The sequence below is a fragment of the Chlorocebus sabaeus genome, chromosome 25 (assembly GCF_047675955.1).
Source record: "Chlorocebus sabaeus isolate Y175 chromosome 25, mChlSab1.0.hap1, whole genome shotgun sequence".
In the NCBI taxonomy this organism is placed as follows: Eukaryota; Metazoa; Chordata; class Mammalia; order Primates; family Cercopithecidae; genus Chlorocebus; species Chlorocebus sabaeus.
The window spans coordinates 11,870,629-11,888,133 of NC_132928.1; the positions used below are offsets into that span (position 1 = coordinate 11,870,629).

The 17,505-nt window shown below is 35.7% G+C and overlaps 1 protein-coding gene across 1 annotated transcript in view; it reads right to left on the reverse strand.

Annotated features, from left to right (window-relative positions):
• SPATA17 (spermatogenesis associated 17) overlaps nucleotides 1–17,505 on the reverse strand; it is a 239,005-nt gene that overhangs the window by 164,710 nt on the left and 56,790 nt on the right. The window contains exon 5 of the mRNA XM_007988425.3: nucleotides 16,044–16,147. Within this exon, the coding sequence (XP_007986616.3) occupies nucleotides 16,044–16,147 (104 nt within the window). The remainder of the gene's footprint in view (nucleotides 1–16,043; nucleotides 16,148–17,505) is intronic.

Genomic DNA, 17,505 nt, shown 5'->3' on the forward strand with positions numbered 1-17,505 from the left:
TAAAAATGTACTGCTGGCTCTACCAACATGTTGCTTCCAAGAACATATCTCCCTCAAGTCCCTTCCAGCCAGTAATTGAGAATGGTGGGGTACTACAACATGACCATTCTGGCAAGGCAACAGACTCCTTCATGGGGAAACTTTAGCTTCCAGCCAACCCATCGGCCTAGTTGAACATTTCCTGGAAATGTATTATAGTCCCAGTCTCTTCCCAATCTTCTTCCTCCCCTCTTTCTACAAGTGTCAGACTTGCATTGTGGACTAACAGTGTTCTTCACCTTCTCCTGTTTATAACTACTAGCTCTTAATTTCTCCACCTTGTCCTTGATAATCATAGCCACTATTTGTTGCGTGTCAATTATAAGCTCAGTGTTTCATATACTGCATATTTCACAAAAACTCTGCAAAGTAAATGTTGGTGCTCCAATATAAAGATGAAGAAATCTCATTTCTGTTAAGAATAAGCAACTAGTTCAAGGTCACAGAGCTAGAAAGTGGACAAACTATGACTCAAATTCACATCTACCTGCATCCAAAGCCAAAGTTCTCAATCTCTTATATCTTATATTTTTTATCTCAAAGCTTTCATGATGTACCCAAGATAAATGAAAACATGAAAATATGTACACATAAAAACTTGTACATGAACACAGGGACACAAAGAAGGGAACAGACACCAAGACCTACTTGGCAGTGAGGGGTGTGAGGAGGCTGCGGATTGAAACACTACCTCTTGGGGTACTATGTTTATTACCCGGGTGATGAAATAATATGTACACCAAACCCTGTGACATGCAATTTGCCTATATAACAAACGTGTACATGTACCACTGAACCTAAAATAAAGGTTAAAAAAAACACTTGAACATGAATGCTCATGGTAGCACTTTTCTTAATAGCCAAAAAGTAAAAACATCTCAAATGTCCATCAACTGATTAACAGATATAAATATGTGGTTTATTCATACAATGAAATGTTATTTGACAATAATAAGGAATTATGTACTGATATACATGCACTACAACATGGATGAACCTTGAAAATACCATGCTAAGTGAAATGAGTCATAAAGGGTTCAATTTATATTAAATGTCCAGACTGAGCAAATTTATAGGGCCAGAAAATAGATTGGTAGTTACCTAGAAGTGAGGGGGGACAAGTAGAATGGGGATGACTAATAAAGGGTATAGAGTTGCATTTTAGTATAATAAAAGTGTTTTAAATTGATTGTGGTGATGGTTGCAAAACTCTACAAATATACTAAAATCCATAGTACTTAAATGGGTGTTTTATATATTATGTGGATTTTATATCAAAAAAAGCTGTTATAATAAAAACAAAGCAAATAAATATTTCCTTTTAAAAAACTTTCATGATACAAAAAAGGAAAGGTAGAAAATAATATCCATAAAAATCTTTCTAGTCAAACTATATTATATAAAATCAACATGCTAAGAAACTAATTCATTTTGATGAATGACAAATTTACATTCAAAACAGAGCTACTGTTATGAGATACTAACCATCAGCAACTATATTCAAGCATTAAACTTGGGGGAATATATTACATTGATCTTAAATTTCTGTCAAGAGTTGTTTTTTTTTTTAAAGTCACTTCTCTGACTCCAAGCTAATAATGTTTTATTAATGCTACCAATCTGTAACTCTGTAGTTAGTTTCTAATTTCATTACATAATTTTCTTATTCATAACCTGGGGCAGTTTTTGCATATCAGTCTAGAGGTTACAAAAGAACATGCCTACCAAGTGCAAACTCAGCCTTAAATTAATCAGTCCCATTTATCTTTGTAATATGTCCACTCTTGGTTAAAAAATATATTTTTGCATATGTACCACACAATTTTTTTACTATTAACTATGAAATAGATAAACTATTTCTATTAGTAAAAGAGCAGATAAATTAAAGTTAAGACCAACATTGTCTGGTATCCTACACAATTCAAATGAAAAACATTTTCTGATGTAAAATATTTTGCTACTTTTCTTCTTTAAATGATTTAACTCCCAAAGACAGAGGATTGGACTAGATCTTTCATATTCTCTTTGAAACTAAGACATAAATCTTAATTGTTGCTGGTATAAGTAATTAGGATAAGTCATAATTGCCTCGAGACAACATTAAAGATTGAAATATAACATTAAAAGACCTGACATAAAAATATTGCCCTAAGTCAATGTAAAGTAACTTTTATCCTAGGCGAAATGATGAAAATCAACATGCTTTTTGAAATACGGTATGTGCGTCACTGAGTGTGAAAGACTCCCTTTAAAAAGGCCTCCAATGATCCCCACTCTGGTATTCATTCCATTGCATAATTCCCTCCCTTTGAGTGTGGGAGGGGCCAATTTCTTGTTTTAAATGAACAGAATAGCAAAAGCGATGGGATATCACTTCTGATTTTTGGTTATGAGACAAATGTAGCTTCCATCTTGGGTGCACTCTTGTGTTCTCCAGTCACTTGCCTGAGAGAAGTCAATTTTGATGTTGTAAGCTGCCTGATGGTAAGATCCACATGGCAAGAATCTGAGGGACACCACCGGCCAATAGCCAGAAGAATTAAGGCCTATGTGAGTGAGCTTGGAAGTGAATCTTTCCCAGGGTGGAGTTTTCACATGAGACAGCAGCTCTGGCTGACAGGTTGACTACAACCTCAAAAGAGACTTGAAGCCTACACAGACAGCAAAGCCCCTCCCAGATTCCCGATTAAGAAAACCATGAGATACTAAATATTTACTGTTTTAAACTGCTTTGAGTATAATTTCTTATACAGCCAATGGCAATTATAGTCCTGATACCAGTGATTTTCACTGAAAAATAGAATAATGAAATGTGAAAAAGCAAGCGGCCTGATGGTGAACATCTGAAAGAGACTCCAAATCCAGTATATTTAAAATGTTTAAAGTTGGTTGTGAGTTTGTCATAGATGGCTCTTATTTTGAAGTATGTTCCTTCAATGCTTTGTTTGTTGAGGATTTTTATCATGAAGGGATGCTGAATTTTACTGAAAGCCTTCTTTTTGCATATGTTGAGACAATCATGTGTTTTTTGTTTTCAGTTCTGTTTATGTAATGAATCACATTTATTGATTTGCTTATGTTGAACCTACCTTGCATCCCAGGGATAAAGCCTGCTTGATCATGGTGGATTTCCTTTTTAATGTGCTGCTGGATATGGTTTGCTATTACTTTGTTGGGGATTTTTGCATCTATGTTCATTAAGGATATTGGCCTGAAGTTTTCTTTTTTTGTTGCATCTCTGTCAGGTTTTGGTATCAAGATGAGGCTGCCCTCATAGAATGAGATAGTTTGCTAATAATTTTGGTAGGAATTTACGGTACCAGCCCTTCTTTACACATCTGATCAAATAAGGCAATGAATCTGTCTAGTTTGGGGCTTTTTCTGGTTGGTAGGCTTCTTCTTACTGATTTAATAAGAATTCCTTATTGGTCTGTTCAGGGATTAAATTTCTTCCTGGTTCAATCTTGGGAGGTTGTATGTTTCTAGGAATTTATCTATTTCTTCTAGGATTTTTAGCTTATGTGCATAGAGGTATTCATAGTAGTCTCTGGGGCTTTTCTGTATTTCTGTGGGGTCAGTAGCATAATAATATTCCCTTTGTCATTTCTGATTGTGTTTATTTGTATCTTCTCTCTTTTTTTTTTTTTGTTATTAGTCTAGCTAGTTGTCTATCTGTCTTATTAATTCTTCCAAAAAGACAAACTCATGAATTTGTTGATTTTTTGTATCATGTTTTGTTTCAATTTCTTTCATTTCAGCTCTAATTTTGGTTATTTCTTGTCTTCTGCTATCTTTGGGGTTGATGTGTTCTTGTTTCTCTAGTTCCTCCAGGTGTAATCTTAGGTTATTAATTTGGGATATTTCTGACTTTTTGATGTAGGCATTTAGCACCATGAAATTCTCCCTTGACACTGCTTTAGCTGTGTCCCAGCGATTCTGGTATGTTATATCTTTGATCTCATCAGTTTCAAAGAATTCCTTGATTCCAGCCTTAATTTCATTGTTTACACAAAGGTCACTCAAGAGCAAGTTGCTTAATTTTCATGTAATTGTAGGCTTTGAGGAATTTTCTTAGCAAGGATTTCTATTTTTATTGTGCTGTGGTCTGAAAGTGTGGTTGGTAGGATTTCAGGTTTTTTGATTTTGCTAAGGATTATTTTATGGCTGATGGTGAGGTCAATTTTAGAGTATATACCATGTGCAGATGAGAAGAATGCATATTGTTTTGGGATGGAGAGTACTGTAGATAGATGTCTATTAGGTCATTTAGTCAAATGTCAAGTTCAGGTCCTGAATATCTTTGTTAGTTTTCTGCCTCAATGATCTGTCTAATACTGTCAGTGGGATGTTGATGTCTCCCAATATTATTGTGTGGAAATCTAAGTCTCTTCATAGGCAAATGCACAGCCAAAAATCATAATAAATGGGCAAAAGCTGAAAGCAATACCCCTTGAGAACTAGAACAAGATAACGATGCCCTCTCTCACCACTCCTACTAAATATAGTATTGGAAGTCCTAATCAGAGCAATCAGGCAAAAGAAAGAAATGAAAGGCATCCAAATAGGAAGAGATGAAGTCAAACTATCCCTGATTGCAGATGATATGATTCTATACCAAGAAAACCCCACAGTCTCTGTCTAAAAGGTCTTTGACCTGATAACAACTTCAGCAAAGTTCCAGGGTACAAAATCAATGTATAAAAACGATTAGCATTGCTATATACCAACAACATCCAAGCTGAGAGCCAAATCAAGAAGGCATCCCATTAACAATAGCCACAAAAACAATGAAATACAGGGCCAGGCATGGTGGCTCACGCCTGTAATCCCAACACTTTGGGAGGCTGAGGTGGGCAGATCACGAGGTCAGGAGTTCAAGACCAGTCAAGACCAATATGGTGAAACCCCCATCTCTACAAAAAATACAAAAAAGGCGTGGTGGCACGTGCTTGTAGTCCCAGCTATTTAGGAGGCTGAGGCAGGAGAATAGCTTGGGCCCAGGAGGCAGAGGTTGCAGTGAGCTGAGTTCGCATGATTGTACTCCAGCCTAGGTGAAAGAGCGAGACTCCGTCTCAAAAAAAAAAAAAAAAAAAAAAAAAAAAAGAGAAAGAAAAGAAATAAAGAAATACATAGTAAATAGAAATATAGCTAACCAGGGAGATGACAGATCTCTCCAGTGAGAACACTGCTCAAAGAAATCAGAGACAATGCAATCAAATGGAAAAACATTCCATGCTCATGGATAGTGTATTAGTCCATTTTCACACTGCTATAAAGTACTTCCTGAGACTGGGTAATTTCTAAAGGAAAGGGGTTTAATTGACTCACAGTTCTGCATAACTGTGGAAGCCTCAGGAAGCTTACAATCATGGCAAAAGAGAAAGCAGGCACATCTTACATGGCAGCAGGCGAGAGCAAGAGCATGTGAGAGCACAGAAAAAACTACCATTTATAAAACCATCAGGTCTTGTAGGAATTCACTCACTATCACAAAACAGCATGGGGGAATGGCCCCCATAATCCCATCACTTCCCTCCCTCGACATGTGGGGATTAGAGGTCCCTTCCTCAACACATGGGGATTACAGGTCCTTTCCTCAACATGTGGGGATTATTATTTGAGATAAGATTTAGGTGTGGACACAGAACTAAACCATATCACATAGAAGAAATCAATATTGTTAAAATGGCCACATTGCCCAAAGCACTTTACAGACTCAATGGTATTCCTATCAAACTATGAAAGAAATTCTTCACAGAATTAGAAAAAAACTACCAAAATTCCAATGGAAGCAAAAAAAGAGCTCAAATAGTCAAGGCAATTCTAAACAAAAAGAACAAAGCTAGCGGCATCATGTTACCCAAATTCAAACTATACTACAAGACTACAGTAACCAAAACAGCATGGTACTGCTACAAAAACAGACACATATGCCAATGGAACAGAATAGAGAGTCCAGAAATAATGCTGCACACCTACAACCATCAACAAAAAGAAGCAATGGGAAAAGGATTCCCTGTTCAATACATGGTGCTGGGATAACTGGCTATCCATTCACAGAAGATTGAAACTGAACCTCTTCCTTATATAAAAATCAACTCAAGATGGATTAAAGACTTAAATGTAAAACCTAAAACTATAAAAACCCTGGAAGATAACCTAGGACATACCATCCTGGATAAGATGCTGGCAAAGTTTTCATGAAGAAGACAATGAAACCATTTGCAACAAAAATAAAAAATGACAAATAGGCTGGGCACAGTGGCTCATGCCTATAATCCCAGCACTTTGGGAGGCCGAGACAGGTGGATCACAAGGTCAAGCAATCAAGACCATCTTGGCCAACATGGTGAAACCCCATCTCTACTAAAAATACAAAAATTAGATGAGTATGGTGGTACACGCCTATAATCCCAGCTACTTGGGAGGCTGAGGCAGGAGAACTGCTTGAACCCGGAAGGCAGAGGTTGCAGCCAACCAAGATCATACCACTGCACTCCAGCCTAGCAATGGAGTGAGACTCTGTCTCAAAAACCAAAAAGAAAAGAAAAGAAAAGAAAAGAAAAGAAAAGAAAAGAAAAGAAAAGAAAAAGACAAATAGGATCTAATTGAGATAAAGAGCTTCTGCAAAGCAAAATTTAAAAAGCACTATGAACACAGCAAAGAGACAACTTACAGAATGGGAGAAAATATTTGCATCTGTGCATCTGGCAAAGTTCTAATATCCAGAATTTATAAGGAACTTAAACAAATCAACAAGCAAAAAACAAACAATCCCAATGAAAAGTGGGCAAAGGACATGAACAGACACTTTTCAAAAGAAGATATTCATGTGGCCAACATGAATATGCAAAAATGCTCCACATTACTAATTGTTAGAGAAATGAAAATCACAACCACAAAGAGATACTATCTCACACCAATCAGAATGGCTATTTTTAAAAAGTTAAAAAATAACAGATGTTGGCAAGGTCGCAAAAAAAGGGAACGCTTATACACTGCTGGTGGGAATGTAAGTTAGTTGAGCCATTTTGGAAATCAGTTTGGTGATCTTGAAGAACTCAAAGCAGAATTGCCACTCAACCGAGCAATCCCATTATTGGGTATATACCGAAAGGAATACAAATCATTCTACCATAAAGACACGTGCTCCGCCGCACACGGTGGCTCACACCTGTAATCCCAGCACTTTGGGAGTCTGAGGCAGGCAGATCACGAGGTCAGGAGATGGAGACCATCTTGGCCAACATGGTGAAATCCTGTCTCTATTAAAAAATACAAAAATTAGCCGGGCGTGGTGGCGGGCGCCTGTAGTCCCAGCTACTCTGAAGGCTGAGGCAGGAGAAAGGCGTGAACCCAGGAGGCAGAGCTTGAGACAAGATTGCCCCACTGCACTCCAGCCTGGGCGACAGAGTGAGACTCTGTCTGGAAAAAAAAAAAAAAGACACATGCTCATGTATGTTAGTCTCAGCACCATTCACAATAGCAAAGACATGGAATCAACCTAGATTCCCATCAATGGCATACTGGATAAAGAAAATGTGGTACATATATACCATGGAAAACTACCCACACATTAAAAAAAAAAGAAATTGAGATCATGTCCTTTGCAGCAACATGGATGGAGCTGGAGGCCATTATCCTAAGTGGACTAACGCAGGAACAGAAAATCAAACACCACATGTTCTCACTTGTAAGCGGGAAATAAACATTGAGTACATATGGACACAAAGAAGAGAACAACAGACTTCAGAGCCCACTTAAAGGTAGAGGGAAGAAGGAAAGTTAGGATAAAAAATACTACCCTTTGGGTACTACACTTAATATCTGGGTGGCGAAAAAATCTGTACACCCAACCACCATGACATGCAATTTGCCTATACAGCAAAGGTGCACATGTGCCCTGCACCTAAGATAAAAGAGTTTTAAAAATACACAAAAAACAAACAAAAAAAATAAAATGTTTAAAGAGAAACTAGAGAATAGCAACTATAAGAGTACATGAAATAAAGAGGGGGAGAGGATTTTATTAAAAGAGCCCTACACCAAAAAAATTTTAAACATATATTCATTGGTCTCAAGGAATCCTCCTGCCTTGGCCTCCCAAAGTGCTGGGATTGATTACAGGCATGAGGCATTGTGCCTGCCTGTAAACTTATTTTCTATAGGTACTGAGAGAGTGTATGTATGTGTTTATGTTTAAATGTAGTAGTCAATGTGGCCACTACATTCTAGGGGACCAGCATTATTCATCATGAGAATATAGTTTCTTTGGTTTAGGAAAACATTTTAAGAACCTTTTCAGTTAAGAAAAATAAAACAGTAAGGCACAAAGAGGGTAAAAGAAAAATAAGCAGAAATTGCTTGACATTAGAAGATAATAGAGAACTTTAAATCTATTCAGAGCAATTTGAGAGTACTGGGGTACTGCAGATGGAGTGAGGCCCTGCAATGAGGAGCATGGAAGAGACAAAAAGAGGGAAGAACAAGAGAAAGAATGAGAGAGAAAAATAATAAAGGATTGTGAAAATAGTAATAAGCAGGGTTTTATAGAACAAACAAAACAGTAAGAAAATTAACCATCATGGAGAAAATACTGCATTGTTAGGACCTGCCTATATTATGCTTTCAACTGTCAACACCATCTACCCCCTACCTGCCAATGACCTCAAACCTGCAGTGAAATGAAGCTCCCAACAGGCTTCTATGATGGTACAGGGGTTGACTAGGATCAAAAATTGAGAGAAGGAAGCAATGAAAAAAGCAGAAGGTAAATGCAAAAAGTGAGTGAAATACAGAGTTGGAATGAGAATTCAACTGAAACATGCCATCAGGAAAAGAAATAGACAGAAAAGCTACTTCAGAACTAGGAGATATTGAAAGGGAAGGTGCACTGATCTCAGTTTGAAGGACTGATTAAACTATATTTATTTTTAATATTAAAGGATAGAGCGATCTCTGAGAGTCAGAGATTTTTGAGAACATTGTCTTATACTTGCCTTTAATAGTTCTCAGAATTTAGTATAATTTCTGGCACATAAGACATCGTGTGGTGGCTCACACCTGTAATCCCAGCACTTTGGGAAGCCGAGGTGGCCAGATCACCTGAGGCCAGGAGTTCGAGAGCAGCCTGGCCAACACAGCGAAACCCAATCTCTATTAAAAATACGAAAATTAGCCAGGTGTGGTGACACACACCTGTAGTCCCAGTTACTCGGGAGGCTGAGGCAGGAGAATCACTTGAACCGGGGAGGCAGAGATTGCAGTAAGCCGACATTGCACCACTGCACTCCAGCCTGGGAGACAGAACAAGACTCTGTCTCAAAAAAAAAAAAAAAAAAAAAAAAAAAAAAAAAAAAAAAAAAAAAAAAAAAAAGACAACATAAATGCTATCTGTTTTGTGAGGATTATATTGTAATTTTGCCCTACTAAGCTTTAAGCTCTATAAAGGCTAGCTCAAGTCTACCATGTTACTCACCGTATCCCCAAAATTTTACTTAGTACCTGATCACACAGTAGTTGCTAAATAAGTATTAAATCATGACTAATTAATACAGAAAAAAAGCAATATTGTCAAAATTGCAGTTGCTTGACAAAGTGAAAAATATATTGGAGTTTCATCTAATCTCATTCATTCTTTCATTCAGTAAGCTTTTAGTCAGCAAATATTACCTTGGACTTACTATATGTCAGTAACTGTGCTAGGCATTGAGGTTTCAAAGATAATTAAGACAGAGTGTTCAAGTGTCAGCTCCTTTCCCCCACTGATTTCATAACATAAAGGTAAAGACAAACACGTAAGTAATTATAACACCATAAGGCAGATGGCATAAGATAGCTTTGTTTGAGAGTCTCCGGGCATGCAGATAAGGAGTGCCCCAACTCTATCAACATTTAAGCAGCAACGTAAAGAATGATGAGCAGTTGACATGGCAGATGAGGGATTCAGAGAATGGCACATGCAGAGGCTGGGAAGTCTAAGGAAACATGATGCTTCTAAAAATTGATAAGACATTCAGAATGGGTGAGCATTTGAAGATGGGGCTGTTGACCTATGTGACAGTCTAAAATATGTGACATGCTAAAAGCAACAGGGAGACTTTGATGGATTTGAAGCAGAGAAAAATGATTTAAAAGAGATCTCTCTTAACACTGTTTTGAAGAATGGCAAAACCAAAAGAAAAGAGAACTGTTAAATGATCTCGCTCAATTAAGAGTCCAGGGAAGATGTGATAGAAGCATATATTTAAAGAGTAGGTGTTTTGGTAGAAAGAACCCCCCAAAAATTTCTGTGTTAAATAGTGGGGAGGGGAAGGATAACCAGTTCTATTGTTTCAAATATTTTCTGTTTATTTATATATTTTTAGAGAAAGAGTCTCACTGTGTTGCCCCAGCTGGAGTGCAGTGATACAATCACACCTCACTCCAGCCTCAGACTCCTGGGCTCGAGTGATATGATCCTCCTGCCACAGGCTCCCAAGTAGTTGGGACTACAGGCATGCACCACTGTGCCTGGCCCTCTGGTTTTAAAATTTAAGAGGTAAGTTCAACTTCCAATGAAACTGAAGATGAGGTGCAGAAGGGGCATGATTCTAATATGTATAATTTTTTAAAGTTCACAATAACTAATCATAGTTTATATACAAAAGGAAACAGAAAAAGCAGAAACATAAAGCAAGAAGAGAGAAGTTAGAAAGAGTTAAATGTTACAATAATGAAAGTAAACATTTTATTGCTCAATTAAAATACAAAAACTTAGCTTGGGTAAGAAAACAAAATCTATTCCTTTGCCTTGAAGAGAATACCTAAAACAAAATAATACAGTCATGAGTTGCTTAACTACTGACAGAGATACAGTCTGAGAAATGCATCCTTAGGCAATTTCATCATTGTGCATACATCATAGAGTGTACTTACACAAACCTAGATAGTATTGACTACTATACACCTAGGCTATATAGTATAGCTTCTGGCTCTGAGGCTACAAACCTGTGCAGCATGGTGCTGTACTGAATACTATATGTAACTGTAATACAATTGTAACTATCTGTGGATCTAAACATATCTAAACATAAAAAAGGTACAGTAAAAGTATCGTATTATAGTCTTATAGGACCACCATCATAAATGTCGTACGTCATTGACCAAAACATCATTATGTGGTATGTGACCGTATATAAAAGGTGAAAAACTAAATAATTTCCCTGAGATAATAATTGCACCAAATATATTTTCTGACTACAACACAGTAAACCTAGAAATAAATTTGTTTTATGTTTAAACTACGAGAAACAGCCAAGTCACTGGAGATTGAAAAATGAATTTCAAAGAGAATATTAAAAAATGCAATTAGAATATAAGAACATTATATATAAAAATATATTAAATGTGGACAATATTACACATGAAACACATCATAGCCTAAATGTTTTAATTACTAAAAAAGCAGTAAAGAGAGTAATGAATGCAAGAACTGTAAGAAACTCCATATTAACTAGTAGTAGTACTAAAATAACACGATGTTTACAATAGCAAAAATTTAGAACAACTGTATCTCCAACAATAAAAAATATTTAAAAGCTATCATGGAGCTGGAAGCATTGACTCACACCTGTAATCCCAGCACTTTGGGAGGCTGAGGCAGGTGGATCACTTGAGGTCAGGAGTTCAAGACCAGCTTGGCCAACATGGTGAAACCACATCTCCACTAAAAATACAAAAATTAACCAGGCATGGTGGCAGGCGCCTGTAATTCCAGATACTCAAGAGACTCTGTGGCAAGAGAATCACTTGAACCCAGGAGGTGGAGCCAAGACTGCACCACTGCACTCCAGCCTGGGCAACAGAGCGAGACTCCATCACAAGTAAATGAATAAATAAGTGCTATTATGAACAATGATAGTGGCATAGCTAATGACATGAAAATGTTCACAATGTTTTGTAAATTGAAAGACAACAGGTTAACAATAGCATATTGTATGACGCCATTTTATAAAATATATCTACGTAAGCATAGAAATAAAAAAAATAAACTAACATTTATTAAGTGCACATTATATACCAGGCACTCTTTAAGTATTTCACATATACTGACTTATTTATGGTTATAATAAACCTATGTAGCCATTCTGCTACTTTCCCCACTTTGTGAGATTTAAGATAAGGGAAATTAAAGAATTTGCCCAAGGTCACACAGCTAATAAGTGGCAGAGGCTTGGAAGAACATACATCAAAATGTTAATAGGCTGGGCAGAGTGGCTCACGCCTGTAATCCCAGCACTTTGGGAGGCCAGGGCGGGTGGATCACTTGAGGTCAGGAGTTCAAGGACAGCCTGGCCAACATGGAGAAACTGGATCTCTACTAAAAATACAAAAATTAGCCGGGCGTGGTGGCATGCATCTGTAATCCTAGCTACTTGGGAGGCTGAGGCAGGAAATCGTTTGAACCCAGGACGCAGAAGTTGCAGTGAGTCAAGATCATGCCACTGTACTCCAGCCTGGGCAACAGAGCGAGACTCTGTCTCAAAAAATTTAAAAAAAAAAGTTAATAGTATTTATTTCTGAATGATGAAATTAAAAATGACTTTTTATTTAGCTTGTTTTACATTATCTTTTTATTTAGCTTGTTTTACATTCAGAAAAACTGAAAAAACATTTTCAGTTTTTCTACAAGGGGCATGTATTACTTGTGAAACAAAGAAATTTTGGGTCTTTTAAAGATGAAAGCAAAACATCTAATTAAGAAACAAAAATAAGTGAAAAGAAAAAATCTGAGAGATGTTTCTCTTAAAAAATACAGATAAGCCTAACAAATTTGAGAACAAAAGAGAGAAGTATTTAAATAAGTAAATTAAATAATGAGAAATGGACTAAAACAACTAAAGTACATATTTTAATTAAAATATCATAAATAACATTAGATATATTTAAATGTCAGTGAACTAATAATTATCTGGAAATAAAATGGACTCTAATAAATTTATAAAAACCTGAATTAGGGTTTGGAAATGTTAATGATTTACCTTCCCCCAAAGGCTTGGGGTCCAGGGAGTTTTATAAAATATTTATTTTAAACTTCCAAAGACTAGTAATCCCCATATCAAAAAAATCTACTTAATTCATTTAATAAATATGGCAAAAATCTGACACTAGTATCTGACAATAGCAATATAAGAAAGAAAATTACACTAGTCCCCTGTTATTTACAGAGAGTATGTTCCAAAGCTTTTTGTTGCTGCTTGAAACTGCAGATAATATTGAACCCTGTAAATACTATGTTGCCTCCCATACATACATACCTATGATAAAGTTTAATTTATAAATTAGGCACAGTAAGAGATTAGCCACAAAAACAAAAAATAAAATAGAACAAGTATAACAATATACTGTAATAAAGATAATACAAATGGGTGCTCTCACTCATTATTTCTCTTGTTCTCTCTCAAAATAGCTGATTTTACTGTACTATGAATAACTGAAAGTGCAGAAACAAAACCATGGATAAGAGGGACCGCTGTATAACCAATCACATTACAGAAGAGGATGTAAGTATCCTATATAAAATACTAATAATGTAGTGAAAAATCAAAAGAATAATTAACAATGGCCTGGTTGGATGTATTCCTAAAATAAATGATGGTTTAATATTAGTACATCTATTAATAGGATATAGCTCTATGCATGTTAGTATATAAAAAAGAAAAAGCAAATAAAAAAGAAAAATCCTATATAATTATTTCAATACATGATAGAAAATCATTTGCTAAAGTCAACTTCCATTCCTAGTTTAAAAAACTCTAAGAGAGCTAGAAATAATAGAATGGTTCTGTAATATACTAAAGAATTCCACTCTAAAACAAATTTACAACACTGATATACCAGACTCTCTACTGACTACAGATATCCCGTTAAAATCAGGAGGAAAATAAGAATTACTGGAAATATCTGTCAAATAGAAGATTCAGACCTTTCCAAAACTACCTCTTCACCTGTTTGCGCCCTTGACTTTCTCCTATTCGGGGCTCAGACAAGAGTGAAGCAAGTAAGGCCCCTGAAGTGCAGAATTGAAGGACATACTTACTCTTGGGGTTATGAAAGTTCAAGGTTGATAAGTTCTGTGACCCTGAGAGTGAGCACCTCCCTCCCTTAAAAGTCTCACTTGTCTCACCCTAGTTCCAGTCCTGCATGTATTCCTTCTCTCTTATAAATTCTACTAGCTCTTCTCCTGACAAGCTAAAGTCAGCCATTTGTAGACAGTCAGCTAGTCTTTAGAATTGTAGATGTTTCAAGGAGAAATTAAACAGTAGTCCCCTATGATTCATGTGTTTCTGAATTTTCCAACTTCTCCCATCGACTGAATCCTATTGAAGCCTTCCCACCTTAACTGCTCTCTTTCCAAAGAAATCAAATTAACAGATTTCTCTGTAGGTAATCCTCAAAGACTAGATCCCTTTATATTCACAACATATGTGAGAAAGTTAGTAGTTGGGAAATTAGTTTTCATATATATCTTATAATACATATTATTTTAGGGTCTCATACGAAACTTTTATTTTAATAATTTTTTGCCAATTACTTGTTCTCTTCAGTTCAAAAATTTTAAAGAGTAAAATAAGGGGCTGGGCGCAGTGGCTCATGCCTGTAATCCCAACACTTTGGGAGGCCGAGGTGGGCAGATCACCTGAGGTCAGGAGTTCAAGACAAGCCTGGCCAACATGGTGAAACCCCATCTCCACTAAAAATACAAAAATTAGCTGGGCATGGTGGCGCACAACTGTAATCCCAGCTCCTCGAGAGGCTGAGGCACAAGAATCACTTGAACCCCAGAAGCAGAGGCTGCAGTGAGCTGAGATAGTGTCACTGCACTCCAGCCTGCATGACAGAGGAAGACTCTGTCTCAAAAATAAAGAAAACAAAGAGTAAAATAAGATAATATATGATATATGCAGAAAATATTTTGAAAGTGAGACTATTCTATAAATACCAACTATTATTAATTAATATTTCCTTTTTATCAAAATGTACTATATGCATATGGTCATTTACATGTTATTAGAATGGGACATATCACAGGAGGAAAAAGCTATTTTCAAAGTAATATGGAAACTTAACATATAGAACTTTGGAAAAGCTGCTGAGTAGTATTACGATGCCTTTACTTTGCTTAATTCTACAGATGCCATATCCTAAACCTATGTCCTATCTTCCTATGTGTTTAAGCAAATCAAAACTGACAGTGAACAGATCTTTTTAATACGTCTCACGATATTTTATTCTAGAAGAGGCAAGTTCTTGCTATGGAACATGTTTCTCAAATGCATCTGAGGCTTTTCATATTTAATGTTGCATCTCTAGATCGTTTTACAGATAAATTCATCTCATCATGAAAAAATTTTCCTGAAACTATTGTGTATAGGACCAAGATACTACATAAATAAATAAATATACAAGATACTACACACATAAATAACTTGCAGTGAAGGATACAAGATTTTAAAAATATAAAAATAATAAATTAAGGTAAATAGAATCATATATTTTATATATATATATATATATATATATAAAATCAGTAAATGTCTGCCTAAATATCACTGACTTTTAGAAAGTATTTCTAGGCGGGTGCAGTGACTCATGCCTTTAATCTCAGCACTTTGGGAGGCTGAAGCGGGCAGATCACAAGGTCAGGAGTTCGAGACCAGCCTGGCCAATACAGTGAAACCCCATGTCTACTAAACAATAGAAAAAAATTAGCCAGGCATGGTGGTGGGCGCCTGTAATCCCAGCTACTCAGGAGTCTGAGGCAGGAGAATTGCTTGAACCCAGGAGGCGGAGATTGTAGTGAGCCGAGACTGCACCACTGTACTCCAGACTGGACAACAGAGCAAGACTCTGTCTAACAACAACAACAACAAAAAAAGTATTTCTAACTATGGTATTGATCAACATCTATTGAGTAATCTTTCCAAGGTTTTCCCTAGTGAGCGGATGATTGCACTACTTACCTAATTGCATCATTGGTCTCTGAAACGACTTTGAGGTACTCTTTCAAATAATAATAATTAAAGAGGTATTTCCGAACCCTATAGCCTCGCCATCGTCTCTGAATCTATTAAAGTAAATAAAGAGATAAAATATGCCAGTAAATACTTTCATTAAAAAATGTAATAGCACTTCAAAATTAAGGTAATTATGGCTGATAACTCCTATCAAATAAAGTCTTAGGCTTTTCCATTAATATAACAGTATATTAGCTGTAAATATAGGTTCTCCTAATAAATTTATTATGAAATATTATAAAAATAAACATAATTATAGGCTATTATAATTTATTTTAAATTATTTATAATTATTTCACAGAATACTAAACTATGGAAAGATTTATAAACATTTGCTTTATAAATTCCTACCATTTCCACTTCCTGGGCAAATGGATTTTTTTTTCATAACCAACTCACTTTAAGATTGTATTTGGTCTCATTGAAATACACATTTAGTTTTTGTATTTTGTCTCATTAATGGGCTTCTTAAATTCAGTGGTATCAAAATATTTAAACAAATTCTTGTATCTTAATTATGACATTTTAATACTTCCTTAACAATAGCAACAATAACTAACATTTATTGAGTTATTATGTGCCAGGCGTTAATCTAAGGGTTTTTGCTTACACTTATGTATTTAATCTTTAGAATACTACTATGACATAAATACTCATTACCTTATTTACAGATGTGGAAACAGTTAAAAAGAGAGGTTACACAATTTTCCTATAATTATATAGCTATTAGGATGAACCTAGGAATCAAATTTCAAGTTAGGGCTTCAGAGAGCCCACTCTCATAACCATTGCAATGTAGAACTGGGAACAAAGAGAACTGTGATTTTCAATTAAAGAACATTTTTATTGAAATTATCTCCTTCTTCCATCTTTTACTTCAATGCTGACATTCAAATAGTTTTATTTTTACTAGAACATATCATCAAAGTAAGGTGTGTTTTTTTTTTTGGATGAGAGGAATGTTAGGGGTCTGAGAGACCATACCTAATTCAGCTTCTAGATATCTTATAAAACCCCAAGAACCATGAGAATCAGTCACTGTCCTTAAGTCCTATCTTTGTTAATATAAATATTTTTGCTATATTTTCTAATACCACCATTTGAAAAACTCAAATAAAGTAATATATGATATTACTTAGGAAAAAACAGCTAAATTATTTAAAGGATTAGAGGAAAAAGAAATAGCACATATTGAAAAATATTAACTTAGTCTTGCATAAAGATTTAGCATCATTCCCCCTAAAATTTTCCAACAGTTTAAATATCTATATGAACAACTCATGTATCATAAACGATTCTCTTTTCAGATATGAAGTCTTACCAACTTTAGCACAGTTTGCTAGGCTAAGAGAACACACATCTTCCCTAAACTTTTTTTTTTTTTTAATAGAAAAGGGAAATATAGAGA